The 17,323-nt window shown below is 46.2% G+C and overlaps 1 protein-coding gene across 2 annotated transcripts in view; it reads left to right on the top strand.

Moving 5' to 3' along the window:
* Positions 1-17,323, top strand: part of ME1 (malic enzyme 1) — a 672,171-nt gene that overhangs the window by 343,011 nt on the left and 311,837 nt on the right. For both annotated transcript variants that reach the window (XM_063916902.1, XM_063916903.1), the window contains exon 6: positions 12,507-12,610. In XM_063916902.1, coding sequence (XP_063772972.1) covers positions 12,507-12,610 — 104 coding nt within the window. The remainder of the gene's footprint in view (positions 1-12,506; positions 12,611-17,323) is intronic.

Raw genomic sequence — 17,323 nt, 5'->3', positions numbered from 1 at the left:
TCTAATCGCCTTCATAAAGAAGACATCTACTATATAAAAGCGAAAATTTGTCCTTCTCTCTTTCTATACAAATCCACAGTTTACAAGCGAAGATCGTGAATTTTTTACTTACAAGTGTATTAAAACACCACGGAGGTAACTAAAACAATTTGAAATCCCTAGCACCCCTAGGAGGCGAGACAGCAGCACAGAGTATATCAGGAGACAGCATAACTCCGGAATTGCTGGAGCAATGTACTAAAAAATTGGTACACACATGCCTTACAATCTGGGAACAAACACCGTGGGGGGAAGACACCCCTAGAACCCCTAGGGGTGAGGCAGCAGCACTGAGTATTTCAGCAGACAGCATAACTCTGGAATGCCTGCAGCAGTATACAACAAACTTGGTACACATATGACTTACACTCTGCAAACAAACACTGTGGGGGTCAGACACCCCTAGCACCCCTAGGGGTGGGACAGCAGCACAGAGTATGTCAGCAGGCAGCAAAACTGTGAAAGGCCTGGAGCAATTTACACCAAACTTGGTACACATCTGACTTACAATCTGGGAACAAACTCTGTGGGGGTTAGACACCCCTAGCACCCCTAGGGGTGTGACAGCAGCACAGAGTATTTCAGGAGACAGCATAACTCCCGAATGCCTGGACCAATTTACAACAAACTTGGTATACATATGACTTACAAGCTGGGAGCAAACACTGTGGGGGTAAGACACCCCTAGGGGTGAGGCAGCAGCACAGAGTTTTTCAGCAGACAGCATAACTCTGGAATGATTGGACCAATTTACCCCAAACTTGCTACACATATGACTTACACTCTGGGAACAAACACTGTGGGGGTAAAACACCACTAGCACCCCTAGGAGTGGGCCTGCAGCACAGACTATATGAGGACATGCATGATATGTCAGTGATGACAGGGCTGCATGTGACAGGGCCAGTGACATGATGTGAGGAGGGGAATGCAGGTAGCACAAACCCACATATATAGTGGAAGTAGCACGGACCCCCAGCAGCACAGAGTATATCAGGAGATACATCATGTACTGCGCTATGTAAGAAACTGTAAAAAAAAAAATAGCTAATTTCACAGGGGCACTAACAAGATATGCCTATATACTAGATCTCCAACCAACGTAAATTACCAAACAACTATCATTCTCATTTACCATCTTCATCCCGTAGCGAAGCACTGGTATTCAGCTATTTACAATGTTATTTATACTGTGTGTTTAATATTTAAATTTATTTTTGTAAACAGACATTCTGATAATCTCGGGCAAGTCCGGGTACTCCAGCTAGTAACATATATTTACAAAACAAATATGTGCACATTCTATAGATGTTTTTTGTGCTCATGCAGCCAGTACACAAAAATCCCACAGACATGAGTGCAGGATTATCTAATGTTATATGAGGTCATTCACCACAAATTCTGGATAGTTTTTTTTCTCATGGTGTCTCGCAGACATGTATACTTCTGATAATAAATAAAATATCATGTGCAAGCAAAAAATAAAGCCAAAACTGTGACTCACGAGAACAAGGGAACAAATCAAAGAAATTGTTTCCTTTTCTGTTTTATTTTAGCTTTATTAAATGTAGTGTTGAAAAAGGATTATATTTTTGCATGTAGACAGAGTATTGTAAATTAGTGTCACTATGGTGTGGACAAGGAGATTTTCTTATACTGGCATGTAATGCTGCACCCAGTTGTACATCTTCATTGTATTATGACGTAAACAAAAAGTAAGTCTGGGGAAAAAAAACTAAACTTGGATAACATCTGTTCATGGCAGATAAACTATATTCTTACAAGTTTACAGTGTAAAGGCAAATACAGACTATACAAACATGAAACTGTACACTAACATTTCTCTGACGTCCTAGTGGATGCTGGGAACTCCGTAAGGACCATGGGGAATAGACGGGCTCCGCAGGAGACTGGGCACTCTAAAAGAAAGATTAGGTACTATCTGGTGTGCACTGGCTCCTCCCTCTATGCCCCTCCTCCAGACCTCAGTTAGATTTCTGTGCCCGGCCGAGCTGGATGCACACTAGGGGCTCTCCTGAGCTCCTAGAAAGAAAGTTTATTTTAGGTCTTTTATTTTACAGTGAGACCTGCTGGCAACAGGCTCACTGCATCGAGGGACTAAGGGGAGAAGAAGCGAACCTACCTGCTTGCAGCTAGCTTGGGCTTCTTAGGCTACTGGACACCATTAGCTCCAGAGGGATCGACCGCATGGAACTGGCCTTGGTGTTCGTTCCCGGAGCCGCGCCGCCGTCCCCCTTACAGAGACAGAAGCAAGAAGAGGTCCGGAAAATCGGCGGCAGAAGACATCAGTCTTCACCAAGGTAGCGCACAGCACTGCAGCTGTGCGCCATTGCTCCTCATGCACACTTCACACTCCGGTCACTGAGGGTGCAGGGCGCTGGGGGGGGGCGCCCTGAGCAGCAATAAAAACACCTTGGCTGGCAAATATATCACAATATATAGCCCCAGAGGCTATATATGTGATAAATACCCCTGCCAGAATCCATAAAAAAGCGGGAGAAAAGTCCGCGAAAAAGGGGCGGAGCTATCTCCCTCAGCACACTGGCGCCATTTTCTCGTCACAGTGCAGCTGGAAGACAGCTCCCCAGGCTCTCCCCTGTAGTTTGCAGGCTCAAAGGGTTAAAAAGAGAGGGGGGCACAAAATTTAGGCGCAATATTGTATATACAAGCAGCTATTGGGAAAAATTCACTCAATATAGTGTTAATCCCTAAATTATATAGCGCTCTGGTGTGTGCTGGCATACTCTCTCTCTGTCTCCCCAAAGGGCTGTGTGGGGTCCTGTCCTCAGTCAGAGCATTTCCTGTGTGTGTGCGGTGTGTCGGTACGGCTGTGTCGACACGTTTGATGAGGAGGCTTATGTGATGGCAGAGCAGATGCCGATAAATGTGATGTCGCCCCCTGTGGGGCCGACACCAGAGTGGATGGATAGGTGGAAGGTATAAACCGACAGTGTCAACTCCTTACATAAAAGGCTGGATGACGTAACAGCTATGGGACAGCCGGCTTCTCAGCCCGCGCCTGCCCAGGCGTCTCAAAGGCCATCAGGGGCTCAAAAACGCCCGCTCCCTCAGATGGCAGACACAGATGTCGACACGGAGTCTGACTCCAGTGTCGACGAGGTTGAGACATATACACAATCCACTAGGAACATCCGTTACATGATCCCGGCAATAAAAAATGTGTTACACATTTCTGACATTAACCCAAGTACCACTATAAAAGGGTTTTATGTTTGGGGAGAAAAAGCAGGCAGTGTTTTGTTCCCCCATCAAATGAGTGAATGAAGTGTGAAAAAGCGTGGGTTCCCCCGATAAGAAACTGGTAATTTCTAAAAAGTTACTGATGGCGTACCCTTTCCCGCCAGAGGATAAGTTACGCTGGGAGATATCCCCTAGGGTGGATAAGGCGCTCACACGTTTGTCAAAAAAGGTGGCACTGCCGTCTTAGGATACGGCCACTTTGAAGGTACCTGCTGATAAAAAGCAGGAGGCTATCCTGAAGTCTGTATTTACACACTCAGGTACTAGACTGAGACCTGCAGATAGTGCTGCTGCAGCGTGGTCTGTAACCCTGTCAAACAGGGATACTATTTTGCGAACATAAGACGTTGTCTTATATATGAGGGATGCACAGAGGGATATTTTGCCGGCTGGCATCCAAAATTAATGCAATGTCCATTCTGTCAGGAGGGTATTAGAGACCCGACACTGGACAGGTGATGCTGACTTTAAAAGGCACATAGAGCCTTATAAGGGTGAGGAATTGTTTGGGGATGGTCTCTGGGACCTCGTATCCACAGCAACAGCTGGGAAGAAAAATTTTTACCTCAGGTTTCCTCACAGCCTAAGAAAGCACTGTATTATCAGGTACAGGGGTGTATCTAGGGGTCCGAGCGCCCCTGGCAAAATAAGGGACTGGCGCCCCCCCAGAGAGAGCACTGCAGACCAGTGGCGGCTGCAGTAGACACGGAATTTGAAATAAGGAGCCACAGAAACTGTCCCCCCAATTGCTGGAAAACATTGCTGGCAAGGACTCACTGTTAGGGTGAAGCCGATGAGAACTGGCCAGTAGCAGCATAAGGAGACAGGAAACTGAGCACACAGGAGTATAACAGGAGAGGCCCTGCCTCCCCTGACTACTCTTACTGCACTTCACTGAATCAGCCCACCCCCCAACCTCCGCTGACAACAGATTTCCATAGGCTAGCTAACCTGCCTGCCCTAGACTAGGTGTCATGGTTGGTGTCCCGCCTGCCCCAGACTATCTGATCGGGGCTTGTTCTCCAGGGCAAAATTTACCTTTGGTGTACCACGCTTCCCCTCCAAATTGAAAATGAACATAATGATATGTGCATAAGGCATGGCGCTGGTCTCTCGTATCTACCTCTAGCCTTTGCCTTTTTTCTTTTACCCAAATTGTATACTTTTTGCTGCATTTTGTGTTTTAATTCAATAAGTGTAGCAAGTACTTGGGTTTAGTATCTTCACTGACCCCTCTATACCCCACACTACATCACTGACCCCTCTATACCCCACACTACATCACTGACCCCTCTATACCCCACACTACATCACTGACCCCTCTATACCCCACACTACATCACTGACCCCTCTATACCCTACGCTGCATCACTGACCCCTCTATACCCTATGCTGCATCACTGACCCCTCTATACCCTACACTACATCCCTGACCCCTCTACACCCTACGCTACATCACTGACCCCTCTACACCCTACGCTACATCACTGACCCCTCTACACCCTACACTACATCCCTGACCCCTCTACACCCTACGCTACATCACTGACCCCTCTACACCCTACGCTACATCACTGACCCCTCTACACCCTACGCTACATCACTGACCTCTCTACACCCTACACTACCTCACTGACCGCTCTATAACCTACACTACATCACTGAGCCCTCTATACCCTACATTAAATCTCCTGTATGCCCGCCGGCTGTCCCCCCGCGGCTCGCCCCCCTCGCCTCCTCTGCGTCCCATCTTAAATTCGACTTGAAAAAGTCAAATTAAGATGGGGATTGAATAGGGGTTGCCGGATCCATTCCGACAAATACATGTCGGAATGGATCCGACTTTAATTGAATATTCCCCTCTATTATAAACACTGCCCTGCCCCCCTCCTGGAAACTGTCACAAATACACATTACCTTTATACTCCCAAATCTAGCACACACACATCCCCCTCCACTGTCAACTCTGTCACACCAATCACCCCTTCCTCCCCTCCAAACCGACAGCTCCCTCATACACATGCCCCTCTTCACATACTGACAATTCTCTCACCCCATCCCCCCCTTCCCACCCACACTAACAGCACACATACACAAATCCCCCCTTCCTCCCCTGCCGACCAACAATTCCCTCACACACATCCATAGCCCCCCACCCCCCAACAACTCTCTCTAACCCCCTTACAACCCACACTAACAGCACAAATATACAAATCCCCCCTTCCTCCCCTGCTGACCAACAATTCCCTCACACACATCCATAGCCCCCCCCCCCCCCCCCCCATACACATCTCTCTCACCCCCTTACAACCCACACTAACAGCACAAATACACAAATTCTCTCTCCCACAGTCCATACAGATAGCTGCCACAAACTTCTTGGAATATGGGCTCACCATTGTGTCTCACAGGAGGATGTCCATCAGCATCCAGCCAAAGTCTCTCCGCCCGCGGCGCGGTGTTATTCTTTGCAGGCTCCTCCTCCCACCGCTGCCGTGGTGAGCATGGGCCTGTGGATCTAAGCGTGCAGGGGGCGGGGCTATTTCCTTTCAGTGACAGAGGAGGGAGGTGCAGGAGCTGAAGCTGAGAGTTATGCTGTAGCAGAAATGGCTGCAGCCAGCACTTCATTCGGGACTCGCTGCTCCACTCTTCATCATACAATATACTGTCAGGCAGCAGGGGATCAGATGCAGCATTGGACAGCCTGTGCTGTATAATCACAACATACATGCTGCAAGGATTCAGTTTTAGCCATGTGTGAGCTGCCCACCCCCCTTCATATCCAAAAGTGCACCCACGGATGGGGGGGTGGAGGGGGAGCAGAGGGAGCACACATAGTTAAAACTCAATCCTTGCACTGCAGCATGTATTTTGTGATTATACAGCACAGGCTGTCTGATGCTGCATCTGATCCACTCCTGCCTGACAGTGTATTTTATGATAAACAGTGACCCTGGCCCCAGAACAACCCCTCCCCCCCCCCCTTCCACCCCCCGCGGGTGCCCTCCCCCCTTCATATCCACAAGTGCACCTACGGATGGGGGGGGTGGAGGGGGAGCAGAGGGAGCACACATAGTTAAAACTCAGTCCTTGCACTGCAGCATGTATTTTGTAATTATACAACACAGGCTGTCTGATGCTGCATCTGATCCACTTCTGCCTGACAGTATATTTTATGATAAAGAGTGCCGGCCCCCGGACATTCCCCCCACCCCCTCTCTCCTCACTGGCAGACACTGACAGTGCTCTCTGCTGCCCCTTTCTCTCAATCAGCGGCAGCGCTGATGTTTATGAGAGAGCAGCTGAGCTGAGCAGAGAGAAACATTGCTAACATTCATAACTGATCGCGGGTGGCACCGCCGGGCAGCGCCCCCCCCCGCTGGGCAGTGCCCCTGGCGAGTGCCATCCTCGCCAAACAATAGATACGCCCCTGATCAGGTACAGTCCTTTCGGCTTCAGAAAAGCAAGCAGGTCAAAGGCGCTTCCTTTCTGCACAGAGACGAGGGAAGAGGGAAAAAGCTGCACCAGTCAGCCAGTTCCCAGAATCAAAATTCTTCCCCCGCTTCCTCTGAGTCCACCGCATGACGCTCGCTCACAGGTGGATCCCTGGATCCTTCAAGTAGTATCTCAGGGGTACAAGCTGGAATTCGAGGCGTCTCCCCCCCGCCGTTTCCTCAAATCTGCCTTGCCGACAACTCCCTCAGGCAGGGAGGCTGTGCTAGAGGCAATTCACAAGCTGTATTCCCAGCAGGTGATAGTCAAGGTGCCCCTACTTCAACAAGGACGGGGTTACTATTCCACACTGTTTGTGGTACCGAAACCGGACGGTTCGGTGAGACCCATTTGAAATTGAAATCCTTGAACACATACATAAAAAAATTCAAGTTCAAGATGGAATCGCTCAGGGCGGTTATTGCAAGCCTGGAGGAGGGGGATTACATGGTATCCCTGGACATCAAGGATGCTTACCTACATGTCCCCATTTACCATCCTCACCAGGAGTACCTCAGATTTGTGGTACAGGATTGCCATTACCAATTCCAAACACTGCCGTTTGGACTGTCCACGGCACCGAGGGTCTTTACCAAGGTAATGGCAGAAATGATGATACTCCTTCGAAAAAAGGGAGTTTTAATTATCCCGTACTTGGACGATCTCCTTATAAAGGCGAGGTCCAAGGAGCAGTTGTTGGTCGGAGTAGCACTATCTCGGGAAGTGCTACAACAGCACGGATGGATTCTATACATTCCAAAGTCACAGCTGGTTCCTACCACACGCCTACTGTTCCTGGGGATGGTTCTGGACACAGAACAGAAAAAAGTGTTTCTCCCGCAGGAGAAAGCCAAGGAGCTGTCATCTCTAGTCAGAGACCTCCTGAAACCAAAACAGGTATCGGTGCATCACTGCACACGAGTCCTGGGAAAAATGGTAGCTTCTTACGAAGCAAAATTCCATTCGGCAGGTTCCATGCAAGAACCTTTCAGTGGGACCTCTTGGACAAGTGGTCGGGATCGCATCTTCAGATGCATCGGCTGATAACCCTGTCTCCAAGGACCAGGGTATCTCTACTGTGGTTGCTGCAGAGTGCTCATCTTCAAGAGGGCCGCAGATTCGGCATACAGGACTGGGTCCTGGTAACCACGGATGCCAGCCTTCGAGGCTGGGGGGCAGTCACACAGGGAAGAAATTTCCAAGGACTTTGGTCAAGTCAGGAGTCGTCCCTACACATAAATATTCTGGAACTGAGGGCCATTTACAATGCCCTAAGTCTGGCAAGGCCTCTGCTTCAAAACCAGCCGGTACTGATCCAATCAGACAACATCACGGCAGTCGCCCATGTAAACCGACAGGGCGGCACAAGAAGCAGGATGGCGATGGCAGAAGCCACAAGGATTCTCCGATGGGCGGAAAATCAAGTCTTAGCACTGTCAGCAGTGTTCATTCCGGGAGTGGACAACTGGGAAGCAGACTTCCTCAGCAGACACGACCTCCACCCGGGAGAGTGGGGACTTCATCCAGAAGTCTTCCAACTGTTGGTAAACCGTTGGGAAAGGCCACAGGTGGACATGATGGCGTCCCGCCTAAACAAAAAACTAGATATTGCGCCAGGTCAAGGGACCCTCAGGCAATAGCTGTGGACGCTCTAGTGACACCGTGGGTGTACCAGCCGGTTTATGTATTCCCTCCTCTGCCTCTCATACCAAAGGTACTGAGAATAATAAGAAAACGAGGAGTAAGAACGATACTCGTGGTTCCGGATGGGCCAAGAAGAGCTTGGTACCCAGAACTTCAAGAAATGATATCAGAGGACCCATGGCCTCTACCTCTCAGACAGGATCTGCTACAGCAGGGGCCCTGTCTGTTCCAAGACTTACCGCGGCTGCGTTTGACGGCATGGCGGTTGAATTCCGGATCCTAAAGGAAAAGGGCATTCCGGAGGAAGTCATTCCTACGCTGATAAAAGCCAGGAAAGAAGTAACCGCAAACCATTATTACCGTATTTGGCGAAAATATGTTGCGTGGTGTGAGGCCAGGAAGGCCCCAACAGAGGAATTTCAGCTGGGTCGTTTTCTGCACTTCCTACAGTCAGGAGTGACTATGGGCCTAAACTTGGGTTCAATTAAGGTCCAGATTTCGGCTCTGTCGATTTTCTTTCAGAAAGAACTGGCTTCACTGCCTGGAGTTCAGACATTTGTAAAGGGAGTGCTACATATTCAGCCCCCTTTTGTGCCTCCTGTGGCACCTTGGGATCTCAACGTGGTGTTGAGTTTCTTAAAATCACATTGGTTTGAGCCACTTAAAACTGTGGATTTGAAATATCTCACGTGGAAAGTGGTCATGTTATTGGCCTTGGCTTCGGCCAGGCGTGTGTCAGAATTGGCGGCTTTGTCATGTAAAAGCCCTTATCTGATTTTCCATATGGGTAGGGCAGAATTGAGGACTCGTCCCCAGTTTCTCCCTAAGGTGGTATCAGCTTTTCACTTGAACCAACCTATTGTAGTGCCTGCGGCTACTAGGGACTTGGAAGATTCCAAGTTACTGGACGTAGTCAGGGCCTTAAAAATTTATATTTCCAGGACGGCTGGAGTCAGGAAAACTGACTCGCTTTTTATCCTGTAGGCACCGAACAAAATAGGTGCTCCTGCTTCTAAGCAGACTATTGCTCTCTGAATTTGTAGCACAATTCAGCTGGAGCATTCTGCGGCTGGATTGCCGCATCCTAAATCAGTAAAAGCCCATTCCACGAGGAAAGTGGGCTCATCTTGGGCGGCTGCCCGAGGGGTCTCGGCTTTACAACTTTGCCGAGCTGCAACTTGGTCAGGGGCAAACACGTTTGCTAAATTCTACAAATTTGATACCCTGGCTGAGGAGGACCTTGAGTTCTCTCATTCGGTGCTGCAGAGTCATCCGCACTCTCCCGCCCGTTTGGGAGCTTTGGTATAATCCCCATGGTCCTTACGGAGTTCCCAGCATCCACTAGGACATCAAAGAAAATAAGATTTTACTCACCGGTAAATCTATTTCTCGTAGTCCGTAGTGGATGCTGGGCGCCCATCCCAAGTACGGATTGTCTGCAATACTTGTATGTAGTTATTGCCTAACTAAGGGTTATTGTTGAGCCATCTATTGAGAGGCTCAGTTATATTTCATACTGTTAACTGGGTATTGTATCACGAGTTATACGGTGTGATTGGTGTGGCTGGTATGAGTCTTACCCGGGATTCAAAATCCTTCCTTATTGTGTCAGCTCTTCCGGGCACAGTATCCTAACTGAGGTCTGGAGGAGGGGCATAGAGGGAGGAGCCAGTGCACACCAGATAGTACCTAATCTTTCTTTTAGAGTGCCCAGTCTCCTGCGGAGCCCGTCTATTCCCCATGGTCCTTACGGAGTTCCCAGCATCCACTACGGACTACGAGAAATAGATTTACCGGTGAGTAAAATCTTATTTTCTGCTGTGCACTACATCCTGTCAGGAGACACTCAGGGCGTCATTCACATTAGTGCCCAGTCACCTTGGGCTGCAACACGGCTCCTTTTTAGAGCAGAGTAGCACTTACATATAGTTGCCCCAAAAATGAGGGCTGAGCTGACTTCCTTCATTTCTGATGTGGGAGAAGAGGGTGACAGCGAAATGTAGGGGGGAGGCAGCGGGTGACAGGGAGAGACAGTGGGTACATGCACAATGTCTTGTGTAGTGTTAAGAACAGGAGGCATGTACCTTGGTGGGGGCATGAACAGAGTGCCATCTACTCTGTCTGTGACAAGGGCCCCGCCTCTTATGCTTTCCTCAGTTTGGCACTCGGTCAGGCAGACTCTGACAGCGCCAGTTACATCGGTTGTAAGCTGCCTTTAATTCACAGACAGCAGTGAATAAAAAAAATATGTACATCTGTCTGTTAGTTAGAGGCAGTAAGTGGTTGTGATCATCAGCACTGATAGGTGCCAAGACTCCTTTATCAGTCCAGCACACACAAGGTCTGCCCTGCCTTCCTAAGGTAAGGGGCAGGTCCCTTGGGCAGTGTAGCCCATCCTGCTCTCGGCACTGTGCAATGCATCCGCCATTGCTCAAAATGGTCTGCAGGGGATCCAGGGGATAACTCATTGCTGGTGTGGGCAGTAGTGGGCCCCTTAGTCCTCAGGGGCCCCAGTGCAATGCACCCTCTGCACCAATGATAGTTCCACCTCTGCATGTATTATTCTGCATTGCAAATGTCATAGACAACACTTTGGTGTGTTCATTTGATTAGGAGATATGAGAATTATTGAGAAAGGAATGATGGGGGCCTGTTTAATATAAATGCGTGGTAATCGGCATCCTGTATAATCATTTATGACAATAATACAGAGTGATGTACCGTGTCCAGTGGTGAATTTCCCATTAGGCACATGAGGCACATCATGCCTAGGGACAGCACTTATTTGGGGACGGCACTTGGATGCTTTTGTTGGTACTGTCAGCCCAAAAAGTACCAGTAACTGCAAAATATTTCCACTGTATTGTACCATATATCATCTTGAATGGAGTATAAATGGGTTGGACATGCACATACAGCCCTGTAAGATGTTCTATGTAGTAAATATGTATAACTAACTGGAAAATAAAACAACAATTTAATAGCTAGTGGCTTTTATTAGTCTTTTAAATTGGCTATCAGCAAATGAGGGCTTATAACCAGTCAATAAAAATAATAAAATTAGACAGACGAGGGGCAGCCGTTACTGTTGTGCCTAGGGGTGGCCTCATCCCTAAATCCGCCCCTGACCGTGGCTATTTATAATACACAGAAACTTACTCTGATTTTTCTGTTTAATGACAAACTGTACTCACAACCTAGCACTGACGGAGAAAGCTTAAGTGAAATGCGCATGTGTGGTTAATGTTCCACGTATGCACATACTAATTTTACACAGCTTAAATATATTTTAAGTTATCCTTAGTTCCCTTTGTTCACACAGACTTTGCAGTGCGCTTGCAAATCACTCACTACAACATTATATAATATAACCCTGATGTAGTTCATCCATTGAGATCAAAACTCAAAAGCTATTATGGAGTAATGGAAGTTTCTATGCATAAGCAGAGCTCACTTTTATAAGCTTTTTGTCTTCATCTTTATTTATAGAACATGATTTTATACAGCTTCATAAACCACTTACACTAAGAACTGCATGTGGAAGAATAATATAGCCATGGTTTTGATGGCAAGGGAGTAGACATTGTAAGTCACATTTACATAGAACAGCACCACAGGATATGCCATACTACCAGAGCATTCCATATCATCTGTAAATAAATGATAATACATAGGTCATCAATTATGTTTTTGGCAACTCTATACATGAGCGCATCGTTACCAGAATACAAACATTATATTATGACTGTGATGACTATGCAAGTAAATAAACATATATACAGTATTCCACAACATGTGTTCATAACTCAATGTAACAAAACTATATTTCACTTTTTTTCCTGTAGATTAACAGATGTTATGGCTTCACATACTGAATGCAGAATAAAATAAAAATCATAAAATACTGCCTAAGGTTGGTGTACAGTATATGGGAGTTATATTATTCAGAAGGATCAGAATCAAAAATATATAATATGGTTTAATACCATGGAATTATTGAATATAGCTCTATATAACAAAGTGGATAATTGTATCATTCTTTTCTACAGGAGTTACTAAAAGACCCACTGTATATTGGATTAAGACACAAAAGAGTGAGAAACAAATCGTATGATGACCTTCTGGAGGAATTCATGAAAGCTGTGACTGACAGGTAAGAAAACTATTCTAATAATATACAGTATATAGCTCAAATAGTCTAGGAGAAACAAAGCCACCAGGGCAACTTGTGGACCCCAGTACAAATGTGGCTTGGCTAACTGTGTAGGGCATGGCCAGGCCATGCCCTGTGTGAATATTGGGGCTCTCTTTAGACCGAAGCTGCCATGGCAATGCCCTCTTATAGATATGGTAACACCTCTCTGGCAGGCTTGGGTCCCCAGACAGGGTTAAGCTATGGCTTTTTGTACATGCCCCCTCTCTGTGCACTTTTGATTAGAACCATTAATCCATTTTCTCATGGATTCACATGGTTCTGCCCATTAGCTAACAAATTTGCTGCTGCGATCAGGTCTGAATTAGGCCCCATGTGTACTGCAGGTGGGGCAGATATAACATGTGCAGACAGAGTTAGATTTGGGTGTGGTGTGTTCAAACTGAAATCTAAATGGCAGTGTAAATATAAAGCAGCCAGTATTTACCCTGCACTGAAACAAAATAACCCACCCAAATCTAACTCTGTCTGCACATGTTATATATGCCCCCCCCTCAGTGCACATGGTTTTGCCCATTAGCTAACGCATTTGCTGCTGCGATCAGGTCTGCATTAGGCCCTCACTTCAATAACAAGGTGTTGGCAGGTTTAGAGCCAATTGCAGCTAAAGATGTTACAGGTATAAATGCTTGCCTTTGCCAGATGATTGTATGATTGCAATTTTTCCTATATTTGTAAGAAATGTCCTATACAGACTGCTATAGATGGGTTTGCAGGCAGGATTACTGGTGCCACGGCGAGCATAAATTACATGATACACGTTAATATTCAAGCTTTACTATAACAGGTTTCATTTGCATGTTTTCTAAGACATGTGTGGGTGATGTGTCTGTTTGTGTTACAATGAAAAGGAAACAATGAATGTTTACATTTTAAAATAGCTGTAGGTGACTCTATGGATGAAAACTATAGGTGTGTCCAGTATTCCAAGGTCTGGAAATGTAAAAGCTAAAAGCAGCATTTTTCTTCATCAAGCTCACTGTAGTTCATGGTATGGGTTTTGAGCCACTTACAGTATATAATCTAATTTAAATTCTCCATATTATCTTTGTTTTTACTGTGTTGCTTCATACATTCCTGTCAGCTACGTTTATCTTTTAGTTTAAGCTCAAATTAATCTTACCTGGTTACAACAAAATGTAAATAATGTAGTCTTAATTAACCATGTATAAATATTTGTATATAATGTAAATAATGAATGAATGATAAATAAAATGTTACCTCTGACTCCCTAGATCTGCTTCTGTGTCCTCCCTAAACATGCTCCTGTGTGTCCTCCCTACTGTAGATCTGCTCCTGTGTGTCCTCCCTAGTCTTGCTGCTGTTTGTACTCCCTATTGTATATCTGCTCCTGTGTGTCCTCCCTAGCTCTGCTTTTGTGTGTACTCCCTACTGTAGATCTGCTGCTTCTGTGTGTGCTCCCTATTCCTGCTCTTGCGTGTCCTACTTACTGTAGATCTGATCCTGTGTGTTCTCCCTAGTCAAGCATCTGTGTGTCCTCCCTAGACCGGCTTCTGTGTGTCCTCCCTAGACATGCTCCTGTGTGTCCTCCCTAAACATGCTCCAGTGTGTCCTCCCTAAATCTGCTCCTGAGTGTCCTCCTTAGACCTGCTTCTGTGTCCTCCCCTAAACATGTTCCAGTGTATCCTCCCTAGATCTGCTCCTGTGTATCCTCTCTAGGCAATTTTCTGTGTGCCTTCTGTAGACCATCTACTGTGTGTCCTCCCTAGGCAAGCTACTTTGTGTTCTCCCTAGACTGCTCCTGTGTGTCTTCCCCGAATCCCTAGGCCTACTCCTATGTTTTCTCCCTAGGCGTGTTCTTATGTGTCTTCTCTAGGCCTGCTCCTGTGTCCCTAGACCTACCCCTATGTGTCTACCCTAGGCCTGCTCCCAGGGGTCCTCCATATGTCTGCTACTGTGTGTTTTCCCTAGGCGTGTTCTTATGTGTCTTCTCTAGGCCTGCTCCTGTGTCCCTAGACCTGCCCCTGTGTGTCCACCCTGGGCCTGCTCCCATGTGTCCTCCCTAGAATTGCACCTGTATGTTCTCCAAAGGTCTGCTCTGATGTGTCTTCCTTAAGCCTAACTTTTTCTCTTCAATACATGCAATTACCTGTTGGGTTTTTTTTTTTGTAATATTGCCTGTTGTTCAGCTGATGGTATGTTTTTCTGTTATTAGGGTATGGCAATGAACACAAATGAAACTGACTGTCAAAGCGATAGATAATTGTTTGGCAGATTAGTAAAAAATACATTTCCTGTTAGTACAAGGAGATGGCATTGGATGCAAATAATACCCCTTTTCCACTAGCTCAAAAAACACGGGTAAATGCACGGGGGCGCGCATTTACCCGTGTTTTTTGCTAGTGGAAAAGGGTAAACCCGGATCAAGTGATCCGGGAATCCTACCCTGGTAGCTAGCCGGGTTGAACACGTGTTCAACCCGGCTAGCTGTCTAGTGTGAACGGGAGCCGTGTCGAGGTGACACGGCTCCCGTTCACAGTGCATAGGGAAGGCGGCGCTGGGAGATCATGTGATCTCCCTGCGCCGCCCCTGCCGTGTCACTAGAAGCGTCACCAACCCGGCATTTGCCGGGTTGTGACTGCTAATGGAAAAGGGACCGAGCACGGGTCGCAGCAGGGGGCAGCTCCCGTGTCAGGCTCCCGGCTGCGACCCGTGCTCGTTAGTGGAAAAGGGGTATGAGTAAAACAAAGTGTCAGAGCAACAACAGATAAGTGTTTAATAAAAGATACAACCGGACAAAGACATTATATTTCTGCAGGAAGGTGGAACTAGATGCACATTACTATACATAAAGAGCATCCTGAAGTAGCTATAGTAGTAGAATGTAGGGTCAAAGCAGAAATGGCTGGCACCACAGTATCTAAAGAGAGCAGACAAGAATATAATTGGAGGCTTCACAAATGGGTTCCAAATATGGATATACAATACAAGATAATCTTGGCGCTAACTTTATAGAATATAAATGTAACTTTTTAGAAACACCTTAAATGTGGATAAATAGTGCCCTTTATGACTAGAACTTTGTCTTTCTAATAAACAACCTCCTTCTTTATCCACACAAGAAAAGGAGAATTCAACTAGACTGGATAGGGAACAGTAAAAATTCCCTATCCAATTTAGTTGAATATTTGTATAAGGTGCGGTGACACCTTCAGGGAATTCGATCTGTTAAAGCTGCCTTGCGCTCATTTCGAGTGTCCAATTTACTGTTCTTCATTTTTTAAGAAAAGGAGAATTGTCCACTACAATAGTTTAGGTGTGAACTAAATGTATTTTCTTTTAAATTACAAGTTATAAGCTACAAATATGTCTTGTAACTTGTCAGTTCCTGTAACAGACAATAACTAACAATAAAACAAAATAAAAACATTTAACTAGGCTGTTGGCCCTAAAAAGTCAGATAATACAATTAAATGTGTTATTCAATTAAAAGAATAAATAAAACCTAAAATAATAACAGAATGAGTCTCCCTTATGTGGAATCTTGCACTATAGTATACTGCTCAGACACTTCCTCAGGTAGTAATAGGATGGCAGTTTAATTAAGGTTGGAGAAAACCTAGTAGTTCATTATAATAGTGCAGACAGACTACTTAGGGTGCTATTAGATTAAAAAAGACATGCACATAGTTTAACAAACCAGGCACTTTAGCAACATGTCACTTTGTGGCTCTACAACAGTTACATAATGGGGGGAAGGAGGATGTAACAGTGATGTGCGGTGGGGTGAGGCAGAGCCTTTTCTGTCATACTAACGTTTGTTCCAGAGTTTTGACTGTATAAAGTATATAAAGTATATGAAAAATACAAAGAATATGTTTGAAATATCTTCTAATAATTTTTATAGCCAAAACTCTGGAGTAACAAGTCTATGGCAGGTGAGGCAGTGCCTCCTTCCTATCTTTTCCACACATCTCTGATCAAAACTCACCAAATTTCCAGGAGTTTATACTGCTGCACCTGTGTATAATGCCCAGATGTACCCTTTCAATCATATATTGTGTGTAAATCTGGCTCCTCTGCTAGCCAGTGCCTCCTGAGCTATTTAGCTCACCGCACATCCCTGGAATGTAATAGGGCATAAGAATCAGAAAGTGAGAGATTTTGGGAGAATTCTCCTGTTTTGTTTTTTTAAAGAGGCAATCATTTACATGGCAAAATCCTGGTTGATTGCCACTTAAAAAAAAAAAAAAAAAGGAGAATTCTCCCAAAATCTCTAACTTTCTGATTCTCACACCCCATTACATTCCCCCCATATGTGGCTAAAGTGCTTCTGAGACCTCATGCTGCGCACATAAGTACAATCAAGGTGGATGATTTTTGCTCACACCTGTATAGGCTGAGAGCAGAAATGTGATGGGAGACACATCCGGGTGTAGTATGGTATGCCAGCGGCCGAGATTTCGGCGGCCAGCATACCTGCGCCGGGATCCCGACCACCGGCATACTGGCAGCTGAGCGAGCGCAAAATGAGCCCCTTGCGGGCTCACTGCGCTTGCCATGCTGTGGGCACGGTGGCACACTACGCGCGCCATGCTATTTATTCTCACTCCAGGGGGGGTTGTGGACGCCCAAAAGGGAGAATAGTTGTAAGTATGCCGGGTGTCGGGATTCCGGGGCCGGTATACTGAG

Source organism: Pseudophryne corroboree, chromosome 4, assembly GCF_028390025.1.
Source record: "Pseudophryne corroboree isolate aPseCor3 chromosome 4, aPseCor3.hap2, whole genome shotgun sequence".
NCBI lineage: Eukaryota > Metazoa > Chordata > Amphibia > Anura > Myobatrachidae > Pseudophryne > Pseudophryne corroboree.
Note: the sequence above shows the minus strand (reverse complement) of the source record. Positions and strands in the feature narration are given on the sequence as shown.